General features: G+C 46.8%; 1 protein-coding gene across 1 annotated transcript in view; it reads left to right on the forward strand.

Annotated features, from left to right (window-relative positions):
• ppp1r14d (protein phosphatase 1 regulatory inhibitor subunit 14D) overlaps positions 1 to 13,499 on the forward strand; it is a 129,567-nt gene that overhangs the window by 108,441 nt on the left and 7,627 nt on the right. The window contains exon 2 of the mRNA XM_070878856.1: positions 4,477 to 4,557. Within this exon, the coding sequence (XP_070734957.1) occupies positions 4,477 to 4,557 (81 nt within the window). The remainder of the gene's footprint in view (positions 1 to 4,476; positions 4,558 to 13,499) is intronic.

The following is a 13,499-nucleotide window of genomic DNA, read 5'->3' on the forward strand; positions in this document are numbered from 1 at the left end:
CCGGGGTTAAGCACCCTCTTAGAGCCCCTACATGTGTTATTGCGAAAAGGTGAGAACTGGGTCTGGGGAAAAAAACCAAGTAATTGCTTGAGAGAAAGCCAGAAACATTTTATGCTCCAACAAGCTGCTTGTATTGTAAAACCTGTGTAAAAGACTTGTGCTAGTATGTGATGCGTCGTCGTATGTAGTCGGGTGTGTATTACAACAAGCTAACGTTGCGGGGAAGTTGCAACCTGTCGCCTATGCCTCCAGGAGCTTGTCTAAGGCCGAGAGGGCCTACAGCATGATTGAGAAAGAGGCATTAGCATGTATGTTCGGGGTAAAGAAAATGCATCAGTACCTGTTTGGCCTCAAATTTGAGCTGGAAACCGATCACAAGCCCCTCATATCTCTGTTCGCTGAAAACAAGGGGATAAATACTAATGCCTCAGCCCACATACAAAGGTGGGCACTCGCGCTATCAGCGTATAACTATACCATCCGCCACATGCCAGGCATCGAGAACTGTGCGGATGCTCTCAGTCGGCTATTATTGCCCACCACGGGGGTGCAAATGGCGCAGCCTGCAAACTTGTTGATGGTGGCGCAGCCCGCAGACTTGTTGATGGTCATGGAAGCGTTTGAAAATGATAAATCACCTGTCACAGCCCGCCAGATTAGGACTTGGACCAGCCAACCATCCTCTGCTGTCCCTAGTAAAAAACTGTGTACTGCATGGGAGCTGGGCCAGCAACCCCGTTGAAATGCAAGAGCTAATCAAGCTGTTCCAGTGGCGAAAGGACGAGCTGTCCATTCAGGCAGACTGCCTGTTGTGGGTAACCACGTAGTGCTACCCAAAAAGGGCAGGGAGGCGTTCATCTCGGATCTCCACAGCACACACCCGGGTATAGTAATGATGAAAACGATAGCCAGATCCCACGTGTGGTGGCCCGGTATCGACTCTGATTTAGAGTCCTATGTACGGCAATGCAGCGTGTGTGCTCAGTTGAGCAACGCGCCCAGAGAGGCACCACTAAGTTTGTGGTCATGGCCCTCCAGACCATGGTTAAGGATCCATGTCGACTATGCGCGCCCGTTTCTCGGTAAAATGTTCCTGGTGGTGGTGGATGCTTTTTCAAAATGGATTGAATGTGAAATAATGTCGGGAAGCACCGCCACCACCTCCATTGAAAGCCTGAGGGCCATGTTTGCCACCCACGGCTGGCCTGACATACTGGTCAGTGACAACGGGCCATGTTTCACCAGTGCCGAATTTAAAGAATTCATCACCCGCAATGGGATCAAACATGTCACCTCAGCCCCGTTTAAATCAGCCTCCAATGGGCAGGCAGAGCGGGCAGTACAAACAATCAAACAGAGCCTTAAACAAGCTAGAGAAGGCTCACTCCAAACCCGCCTGTCCCGAGTACTGCTCAGCTACCGCAGGAGACCCCACTCGCTCACAGGGGTGCCCCCGGCTGAGCTACTCACGAAAAGGACACTTAAAACCAGACTCTCGCTGTTTCACCCGAACCTGCATGATCAGGTAGAGAGCAGGTGGCAGCAACAAAATGTAAACGATGGTCGCGCCACTGTGTCACGAGAAATTGATGTGAATGACCCTGTGTATGTGCTAAACTATGGACATGGTCCCAAGTGGATCGCGGGCATGGTGATAGCTAAAGAAGGGAGTAGGGTGTTTGTTGTCAAACTAGACAGTGGACAAATTTGCTGAATACACCTGGACCAAACGAGGCTGCGGTTCACAGACTGCCCTGAACAATCCATAGCAGACACCACCTTTTTTTGAGCTCACAATATACACCCAAAGGATCAACGACACCACCCCAGACCAGGAAATCGAACCCATCACGCCCAGCAGCCCAGCAAGGCCAGGCTCACCCAGCAGCCCTGCAGGGCCAACAACACGCCAGCCCAGCGAGGGCACAGCCAACACACCAGAACAGACATTTGTACCGGGGCGGTCCACCAGGGAAAGAAAAGCTCCCGACTGCCTCACCTTGTAAATAGTTTTCACTTTGACTTTGGGGGGGAGTGATGTTCTGTATCTGTAAAGCATGCACTCCCATGTTCCGCCACCAGGGAGTGCATCCCCTGAAGTCCCAAGGGATCCCAGCATCCCTTGGGAGCACTGTATATAAGTCGGCCCCTAAGGCCTGTTCCTCACTCTGGAGTGTCTTAATAAAGACTGAGGTCACTGTTACTTTAACCTCCCTGTATGCAGTCTCATCTGTGTTAGGAACACAATACTGATCATCCTGAGCAACAGTGTCCAAGACTGACATTAATAGGGGTTCCGCAAAATGGCTGCAGCCTTTTTAAATATGCAAATCTACTTTAGTTTTAAAGTCCCACATTTAAAAGTAACTTTTCTTTAAAAATCCTTTAAATTATTTAGAGGTACAAAAATGCAATCTGAAAGTCAGATGGAACGTTGACCTTTATCTCAAGGGGGCTAGAATAGAAAGGTCAGAGGTTATGCTTTAGTTGTACAGAGCCTTGGTCAGACCCCTATCTGGAGTATTACGTTCGGATCTGGTCACCACACCTCAGGAAGGATATATGGGCCTTGGAGGGGGTATTGCTCACCAGAATGATAGTGGGGCTAAAAGGGTTAAATTATGAGAACATGTTTCATAGACTAGACTTGTATTCCTTCGAGTATAGAAGGTTATGGGGGATCTGATCGAGGTATTTAACATTTTTAATGGATTTGATAGGCTAGATACGGAGGAGCTATTTCCTCTGATGTGGAATGAAGAACGAGGGGGCATAATCTCAAAATTAGAGCTGGGCAGTTTCAGAGAGAAATGGATGCAGTTATTTGCACTATGAAGATGCTCTGATTCTAGTTCTGGGTCCGAGGAGTCTGCGCATGGGCAAGGGCCATTGGGGGTGAAGTCTGGAGGACGCAGGTGCAGAAAAAAGGCAGTGCAAATAGTCACTCTGTTAATGTAGTGCCTTTGACGACCACCGGACATCTCAAAAATCAAAACAATCCTGACTGTTGACAAAACAGTTTCCTTCAGGGGCCTGTGTGTTTAAGTGAAGGATTCCGAACTAGGAATAAACTAAAAGGCGAGTTCATTTTTCATTTCAATTTTTTTTAAAAGCTCACCACAGAGACAGCACACTTTGGGGGCAAAATTGCCCTTTTTTATAGCCCTATAAGCGCCTCCGGGAAAGTTGCTCCGGAGGTTTTGGCGGGCATTGTGCCGTTCGTGCTGCACCGTGCGATTTGAGCCCTGGGCAGGCGCACGCTCATTGCCGTGTGCGCCGACTCCTCACCGCCCACACCGATGCTATTGCGTCGATGGCACCGGCCAATGTCACCGCCAGCTTTGCGGATCGAACATCCGCCACCAGGGCTCCCCTTAAAAAGGAGGCTGTTTGCGCCATGGCCCGCCATATTTTTCTGTTGGCCGATTCTTCTGCCGTCCCGACAATGGTGGCCCTTGCCTCATCCTGCAGCCCAGCACTCTGATTTGGGTGCTGGGCTGTTGGCCCGGTCGAGGGCGTCCCTGGTGGTCCGCCAAACGGCCTGCAGAATGCACAGCGGCTCTCCCCTTTAATTGAAGGAGCATCCGCATAGCGCTGATATTGCTGGCGGGGCGCTGGGCTCCAGAGTGCGCCACTGCACTCAGTGCCCCAGGAGCGCCCCTCCACAGATGCCTCCGCTGGCACTCTGCCTCCGCTGAGGGACGGAAGGGTCAGGCGATAAATGTCCCGGCCCCGGAAGGTTGCCGCCTCCAAATGGGGACAGGGCAATTTTGCCCCCTTTGTGTTGCATTAACTCTCTGGGTTGTAAGCTAGGTAGTTTACACGCATGACAGCACAACGTTATTGGGGGTCAAGGGTCACTGACTTGGAACTGTTTACAAAGTGTTTACAATTGTGAATTGTTGGTTGTTTGTGTTGGAGATGTTGGCCTAGAACTTAAACAGGAGCCCGAACTGAGGCCAAAGGATCGATGGAAATCAGTGTGTGTGTTTTCGTATCTGTGTGTGTTAGTGTGGGTGGAGGATGGGGAGAGAGTACATTGCTGTGGTCCCAAGTATATGAGCAGCTTTTCTAACCATAGATTTGTGCTCTCACAGCTGGGAAACTTTCCCCATGTGCGCTGTGCAATCATAAAGTGGCCTGTTATTCTTTTCTTTTACACACAGGGTGAGTTAACCTAGAATGTGTGCAGTAACGGTGGACCAATCACACTTCCACACGACACTAATACCAACATAGGGTGCAGAGTGCAATAGTCCAGGCTGAGCAAAGGGCATCCAAGGGCTAACGTAATTGGGGCCCCCAAAATTCTGCGGCTATCTCTGGTAGTGGGAGAGTAGTTACCAGTATTGAGCATCAGAAACCTATTGGAAGTCATTGCTTGTCTTACTGGACTCCATGCTTCCTATTGGCTCCAGTTGTCTGTTCCCAGGTCTGCAATGTTGCTTTTGATGAATATTTTCCTTATTCCTGAAGGAGGAAGAAATCCCGGAACTGGAGATCGACATCGATGAACTGTTAGAAATCTCGGATGAAGACCAGCGTACCAAACTCCAGGTAACCACTTGCTGTTGGGAATCGATAACATTCCAGCTTCAAATCCAATTTGATCGAATTCAGTCATTTCTATCAGTTTAAAGAAAATCACCCCACTGGCCACATTAAACAAAGCCACCCCACTATGACCCCCATTAATGCGAGTCTCCCCACTATGACCCCATTAAAAATAAAGGGCTGAATTTTCCATGGTGGTAGCGGACACGATCAGTAGTGGGCTGGATGGGAAAGTTGCTTTTTTTGACAGTGGCTCAGAGGCGGGAAGCAAAGGGTAATGATTGATGGGTATTTTTGTGACTGGAAGGATGTTTCCAGTGGGGTTCCGCAGGTCTCAGTATTAGGTCCCTTGCTTTTTGTGGTATACATCAATGATCTAGACTTGAATATGGGGAGTATGATTAAGAAGTTTGCAGATGATACAAAAATAGGCTGTGTGGTTGATAATGAAGAAGAAAGCTGCGTACTGCAGGAAAGTATCAATCAACTGCTCAGGTGGGCAGAACAGTGGCAAATGGAATTTAATCCAGTGAAGTGTGAGGTAATGCATTTGGGGAGGGCTAACAAGGAAAGGGAATACACATTAAATGGTAGGACATTGAGAAGTGTAGAGGAACAAAGGGACCTGGGAATGCATGTCCACAGATCCCTGAAGGTAACAGGTCAGGTGGATAAGGTGGTTAAGAAGGCATACGGAATGCTTGCCTTTATTAGCCGAGGCATAGAATATAAGAGCAGGTGGGTTATGCTTGAACTGTATAAAGCACAAGTTAGGCCACAACTGGAGGACTGCGTGCAGTTCTGGTCACCGCATTACAGGAAGGAAGTAATTGCACTGGAGAGGGTATAGAGGAGATTTACGAGGATGTTGCCGGAAGTGGAGAATCTTAGCTATGAGGACAGATTGGATGGGCTGGGTTTGTTTTCCTTGGAACAGAGGAGGCTGAGGGAAGACCTGATTGAGGTGTATAAAATTATGAGGGGCCTGGATATAGTGGATAGAAAAGGCCTATTTCCCTTAGCAGAGGGGTCAACAACCAAGGGGTATAGATTTTAAGTAATTGGTAGAAGGTTTAGAGGGGATTTGAGGGGAAATTTCTTCACACAGAGGGTTATGGAGGTCTGGAACTCATTGCCTGAAAGGCTGGTAGAGGCAGAAGCACTCACCACATTTAAAAAGTACTTGGATGTGAACTTGAAGTGTTGTAACCTGCGGGGTTATGGACCTAGAGCTAGAAAGTGGGATTAGGCTGGATAGCCTCTTGTTGGCCGGCGCGGACACGATTGGCCGAAATGGCCTCCTTCCCTGCTGTAAACTTCTATGATTCTATGAGCCCGCTGTCATCTCGCTCCCACTTGCCTTTCCCCCAGGCGCATCTGTCCGTGTGGCACCAATTAGACCTGCAGCGGCAGGGGACCCAATTGAAATCATTATGAAATCATTTATAGGCACTGGAGCCTTTCTTGCCCCACTACTTTTTAAATTTCCCTGCATGGTCACGGGATATACGCAATTTGGGAACCACGTCTGGTCAACATGAGGCGTGAGTTCCATGGCCATGGAAAACAAACCCAAATAAAACCCTGTTTATTACATCAGCTAACAGATTGATGGAGATTCTGTTCTGCTTGAAAAGCTACAAGTAAATGTTAATTAAGAAATTCATGAAGGGATGTAAGTGGATGATGAGGAAATACATTTTTCACTGAAATAAAACGGAAAATGCTGGAAATCTCAGCAGGTCAGGCAGCATCTGTGGAGAGAAACAGAGTTAACGTTTCAGGTCTGTGACCCTTCGTCAGAACTGGAAAAGTTTGAGATGTAACAGGTTCTTAAGGAAGTGCAGGATCAGTGAAAGGGGGAGGGGAGGAAAGAACAAAAGGGAAGGTCTGTGATAGGGCAGAAGGTAGGAGTGATTTAAGAGACAAAAGGGATGATGGGCAAAAATGAGATGGTAATGGCACAAGTTAGGAAACAAAAGATGCGTCTAGACTGGGTGTGAATGGTGGAATCATCACCAGCTGCCCTGGGAAAGAGAAAAAATGGGGTATATAAAAAAAAGGGAAAAAAATATGGGCAGAGGTTATGGTCTGAAATTGTTGAACTCGATGTTGAAGCCTGAAGGCTGTAAAGTGCCTAAGCGAAAGATGAGGTGCTGGTCCTCGAGATTGTGTTGAACTTCATTGGAACAGTGTAAGATTCCGAGGACAGAGATATCCAAATGGGAGTGGAGCGGAGAATTAAAGTGACAAGCGACCGGAAGCTCGGGGTCATGTTTACGGACTGAACGGAGATGTTCTGCAAAGCGGTCACCCAACCTGCGATTGGTCTCCCCAATGTAGAGGAGACCACATCATGAGCAGCGAATACAGTATACTAAATTGAAAGAAGTACAAGTAAATCGCTGTTTCACCTGGAAGGAGTGTTTGGGGCCTTGGACAGTGGGAAGGGAGGAGGTAAAAGGGCAGGTGTTGCATCTCCTGTGCTTGCACGGGAAGGTGCCGTGGGAAGGGGAGAGGGTGCTGGGGGCGACTGCGGAATGGACCAGGGTGTTGCAGAGGGAGCGGTCCCTTCGGAATGCTGAGAGAGGAGGAGAGGGGAAGATGTGATTGGTGGTAGGATCACGCTGGAGGTGGCAGAAATGGCGGAGGATGATCCGTTGAACGTGGAGGCTGGTGGGGTGAAAGGTGAGGACAAGGGGATCCCTGTCGTGGTTCTGAGAGGGAGGGGAAGGGATGAGAGCAGACGTGCGGGAAATAGAACAGACATGGTCAAGGGCCATGTTAATCACGGCGGAGGGGAATCCTCGGTTGAGGAAAAAGGAAGACATGTCAGAGGCACTAATGTGAAAGGTGGTGTTGTCAGAGCAGATGCGATGGCGACGGAGAACCTGGGAGAATGGAATGGAGTCCTTACAGGATGCGGGGTGGGAGGAAGTGTAGTCCAGGTAGCTGTGGGAGTCAGTGGGCTTATAGTGGATGTTTGTCAAAATGTTTTTGTACATTTTTCACTGGCCATTCTTGGCTGTTGCCTTCCAACTGAACAGTAATTGCAGTGAATTGATCTGCACTATAAAAAATGACATATACCATTCAAATAAGTGCTTGTGTTGTTTCTGGTCAGGTTTTTCTCACAGTACATTGTGACTGTCCAGTTACACATTAAATTAAGTCATCAACTGTAACAATTTCATTCTCATCACTCCTTCCACTGGTTCAATTTACTTTCAGTCCCTGAATATGACTCATTTAATTTTTCAGTCTGAGCCTTCAGCACGAATTTCTGCAGAAGTTCTCTCACTTGTCCATTGTTAACTTCAACGGAAGAGCAGCAGAAATCCCAGAAACACATTGTAAGCACCACTTACACTGTTTGTCAGGGATTCCGCAGCTCTTCCGCTGAACTTGCATAAGATTGTAAATCCACGCCTTTACAATTACATTAAATCTGTTTAATTTTATGTATTACCTATACACACACACCTTTTATTTGTACCAGTTACTGTTACAAACATCTTGATTTTTAAAAAAAATTGTTCCGGGATGTGGGCATCGCTGACAAGGCCAGCATTTATTGCCCCTCCCTAATTGCCCTTGAGAAGGTGGTGGTGATCCGCTTTCTTGAACCGCTGTAGTCATTGTGGCGAAGGTACTCCCACAGTGCTGTTAGGGAGGGAATTCCAGGTGTTTGGCCCACTGACGATGAAGGAATGGCAATATATTTCTGAATCAGGATGGTGTTACTTGGAGGAGAACGTGGAGGTGATGGTGTTCCCATGCACCTGCTGCACTTGTCCTTCTAGGTGGTAGAGGTTGCGGGTTTAGGAGGTGCTGTCGAAGAAGCTGTGGCGAGTCTTATAGATGGTACACACTGCAGCCACGGTGCGCCGGTGGTGGAGGGAGTGAATGTTTGAGATGGTGAATGGGGTGCAAATCAAGCGGGCTGCATTGTCCTGGATGGTGTAGAGTCTCTTGAGTGTTGTTGGAGCTGCACTCATCCAAGCAAGTGGAGAGTATTCCATCACACTCCTGACTTGTGCCTTGTAGATGGTGGAAAGGCTTTGAGGAGTGAGGGGGTGAGACACTCGTCGCAAAATACCCAGCCTCTGACCCACTCTTGTTGCCACAGTATTTATGTGGCTGGTCCCATTAAGTTTCTGGTCAATAGAGACCCCCCCCCAGGATGTTGATGGTGGGGGATTTGGTGATGGTAACACCTTTGAATATCAGGATGAGGTGGTTAAATTCTCGCTTGTTGGAGATGGTCATTGCCTGGCACTTGTGTGACTCGAATGCAACTTGCCACTTATCAACCCAAGCCTGAATGTCATCCAGGTCTTGCTGCATACAGACATGGACAGCTTTAATATCTGAGGAGTTGTGAATGTAACTGAACACTGCAATCATGAGCAAACTTCCCCACTTCTGACCTTATGATAGAGGGAAGGTCATTGATAAAGCAACTGAAGATGGTTGGGCCTAGAACACTGCCCTGAGGAACTCCTGCAGCGATGTCCTCGGGCTGTGGTGATTGACCTCCAACTACCACAACCATTTTCCTTTGTGCTAGGTATGACTCCAGCCAGTGGAGAGTTTTTCCCCTGATTCCCATTGACTTCAATTTTACTAGGGCTCCTTGATGCCACACTCGGTCAAATGCTGCATTGATGTCAAGAGCAGTCACTCTCACCTCACCTCTGGAATTCAGCTCTTTTGTCCATGTTTGGACAAAGGCTGTAATGAGGTCTGGAGCCGAGTGGTCCTGGTAAACTCAAACTGACCGGTCAGCCTGACATCAGTGGTGGTGAAAATGTTGGAATCAATTATTAAAGATGTAATAGCAGCGCATTTGGAAAGCAGTGACAGGATGGATTTATGAAAGCGAAATCATGCTTGACAAATCTTCTAGAATTTTTTGAGGATGTAACTAGTAGAGTGGACATGGGAGAGCCAGTGGATGTGGTGTATTTAGACTTTCAAAAGGCTTTTGACAAGGTCCCACACAAGAGATTGGTGTGCAAAATTAAAGCACACGGTATTGGGGGTAATGTATTGACGTGGATAGAGAACTGGTTGGTAGACAGGAAGCAAAGAGTAGGAATAAACGGGTCCTTTTCAGAATGGTAGGCAGTGACTAGTGGGGTACCGCAAGGTTCAGTGCTGGGACCCCAGCTATTTACAATATACATTAATAATTTAGACGAAGGAATTGAATGTAATATCTCCAAGTTTGCAGATAACACTAAGCTGGGTGGCAGTGTGAGCTGTGAGGAGGATGCTAAAAGGCTGCAGGGTGACTTGGACAGGTTAGGTGAGTGGGCAAATACATGGCAGATGTAGATAAATGTGAGGTTATCCACTTTGGTGGTAAAAACAGGAAGGCAGATTATTATCTGAATGGTGACAAATTAGTAAAAGGGGAGGTGCAATGAGACCTGGGTGTCATGGTACATCAGTCATTGAAAGTTGGCATGCAGATACAGCAGGTGGTGAAGAAGGCAAATGGCATGTTGGCCTTCATAGCAAGAGGAGTTGAGTATAGGAGCAGGGAGGTCTTACTACAGTTGTACAGAGCCTTGGTGAGGCCACACCTTGAATATTGTGTAGTTTTGGTCTCCTAATCTGAGGAAGGACACTCTTGCTATTGAGGGAGTGCAGTGAAGGTTCACCAGACTGATTCCCGGGATGACAAGACTGACATATGAAGAAAGACTGGATCGACTAGGCTTATATTCAATGGAATTTAGAAGAGTGAGAGGGGATCGCATAGAAACATATAAAATTCTGACGGGATTGGACAGGTTAGATGCAGGAACATAAACATAAGAACATAAGAATTAGGAACAGGAGTAGGCCATCTAGCTCCTCGAGCCTGCTCCGCCATTCAACAAGATCATGGCTGATCTGGCCGTGGACTCAGCTCCACTTACCCGCCCGCTCCCCGTAACCCTTAATTCCCTTATTGGTTAAAAATCTATCTATCTGTGATTTGAATACATTCAATGAGCTAGCCTCAACTGCTTCCTTGGGCAGATAATTCCACAGATTCACAACCCTCTGGGAGAAGAAATTCCTTCTCAACTCGGTTTTAAATTGGCTCACCCGTATTTTGAGGCTGTGCCCCCCTAGTTCTAGTCTCCCCGACCAGTGGAAACAACCTCTCTGCCTCTATCTTGTCTATCCCTTTCATTATTTTAAATGTTTCTATAAGATCACCCCTCATCCTTCTGAACTCCAACGAGTAAAGACCCAGTCTACTCAATTTATCATCATAAGGTAACCCCCTCATCTCCGGAATCAGCCTAGTGAATCTTCTCTGTACCCCCTCCAAAGCTAGTATATCCTTCCTGAAGTAAGGTGACCAAAACTGCACGCAGTACTCCAGGTGCGGCCTCACCAATACCCTGTACAGTTGCAGCAGGACTTCCCTGCTTTTGTACTCCATCCCTCTCGCAATGAAGGCCAACATTCCATTCGCCTTCCTGATTACCTGCTACACCTGCAAACTAACTTTTTGGGATTCATGCACAAGGACCCCCAGGTCCCTCTGCACCGCAGCATGTTGTAATTTCTCCCCATTCAAATAATATTCCCTTTTACTGTTTTTTTTTCCAAGGTGGATGACCTCACATTTTCCGACATTGTATTCTATCTGCCAAACCTTAGCCCATTCGCTTAACCTATCTAAATCTCTTTGCAGCCTCTCTGTGTCCTCTACACAACCCGCTTTCCCACTAATCTTTGTGTCATCTGCAAATTTTGTTACACTACACTCTGTCCCCTCTTCCAGGTCATCTATGTATATTGTAAACAGTTGTGGTCCCGGCACCGATCCTTGTGGCACGCCACTAACCACCGATTGCCAACCCGAAAAGGACCCATTTATCCCGACTCTCTGCTTTCTGTTAGCCAGGCATTGTCTATCCATGCTAATACATTTCCTCTGACTTCGCGTACCTTTATCTTCTGCAGTAACCTTTTGTGTGGCACCTTATCGAATGCCTTTTGGAAATCTAAATACACCACATCCATCGGTACACCTCTATCCACCATGCTCGTTATATCCTCAAAGAATTCCAGTAAATTAGTTAAACATGATCTTCATGAATCCATGTTGCGTCTGCTTGATTGCACTATTCCTATCTAGATGTCCCGCTATTTCTTTCTTAATGATAGCTTCAAGCAGTTTCCCCATTACAGAGTTAAACTAACCGGCCTATAGTTACCTGCCTTTTGTCTGCCCCCTTTTTTAAACAGCGGCGTTACATTAGCTGTTTTCGAAACCGCTGGTACCTCCTCAGAGTCCAGAGAATTTTGGTAGATTATAACGAATGCATCTGCTATAACTTCCGCCATCTCTTTTAATACCCTGGGATGCATTTCATCAGGACCAGGGGACTTGTCTACCTTGAATCTCATTAGCCTGTCCAGCACTACCCCCCTCGTGATAGTGATTATCTCAAGGTCCTCCTTTCCCACATTCCCGTGACCAGCAATTTTTGGCATGGTTTTTGTGTCTTCCACTGTGAAGACCGAAGCAAAATAATTGTTTGAGGTCTCAGCCATTTCCACATTTCCCATTATTAAATCCCCCTTCTCATCTCTAAGGGACCAACATTTACTTTAGTCACTCTTTTCCATTTTATATATCGGTAAAAGCTTTTACTATCTGTTTTTATGTTTTGCGCAAGTTTACTTTCGTAATCTATCTTTCCTTTCTTTATTGCTTTCTTAGTCATTCTTTGCTGTCGTTTAAAATTTTCCCAATCTTCTAGTTTCCCACTAACCTTGGCCACCTTATACGCATGTTCCCAATGTTGGGGAAGTCCAGAACCAGGGGTCACAGTCTAAGAATAAGGGATAAGCCATTTAGGACCAAGATGAGAAAATTCTTCACTCAGAGTTGTGAGTATGTGGAATTCTCTACCACAGAAAGTTGTTGAGGCCAGTTCATTAGATATATTCAGAAGGGAGTTAGTTGTGGCCCTTACGGCTAAAGGGATCAAGGGGTATGGAGAGAAAACAGGAATGGGGTACTGAAGTGCATGATCAGCCATGATATTGAATGGTGGTGCAGGCTCGAAGGGCTGAATGGCCTACTCCTACACCTATTTTCTATGTATGTTTCTATGTAAGTGCTGCTTGATAGCACTGTCGCCGACACCTTCCATCACTTTGCTGATGATTGAGAGTTGACTGATGGGGCGGTAATTGGCCGGATTGGATTTGTCCTGCTTTTTGTGGACAGGACATACCTGAGCAGTTTCCCAAATTGTCGGGTAGATGCCAGTGTTGTAGCTGTACTGTAACAGCTTGACTAGAGGCACGGCTAGTTCTGGAGCACAAGTCTTCAGCACGACAGCTGGGATGTTGTCAGGGCCCAGAGCCTTTGCTGTATCCAGTGCGCTCAGCCATTTCTTGATATGACGTGGAGTGAATCGAATTGGCTAAAGACTGGCTTCTGTGATAGTGGGGACTTCAGAAGGAGGCCATGATAGATCATCTATTCGGCACTCCTGGCTGAAGATGGTTGTAAACGCTTCAGCCTTGTCTTTCACACTTGTGTGCTGGGCTCATTGAGGATGGGATTATTCATGGAGCCTCATCCTCCCGTTATTGTGACTAAAGCACCAATAACTTCCCAATTAATGTACTTTTTAAATTATGTTCTTGAACGTATTTGTAGATGGAGTCATATTACTTAATAATTTTATTTAAACATTTCTTTGTCATACATATATAACTTTCATTATATTATCATACAGTAAAGATGCAACACCTACTATGTTAGATTCTACTTAAAATGTAATGTGGCCAGGGTCCCTTTAAGGATCCCGGCTTAAAACGCGTCATGAATGACATCACCAGACCCACTCTATCTAATTGGGCCAGTTAATGTGCTGGGTGGGATTAATAGGCCCCATTCAGGTAACTTCATTTTCTGC

This window comes from Pristiophorus japonicus, chromosome 4 (assembly GCF_044704955.1).
Source record: "Pristiophorus japonicus isolate sPriJap1 chromosome 4, sPriJap1.hap1, whole genome shotgun sequence".
Taxonomy (NCBI): Eukaryota; Metazoa; Chordata; class Chondrichthyes; family Pristiophoridae; genus Pristiophorus; species Pristiophorus japonicus.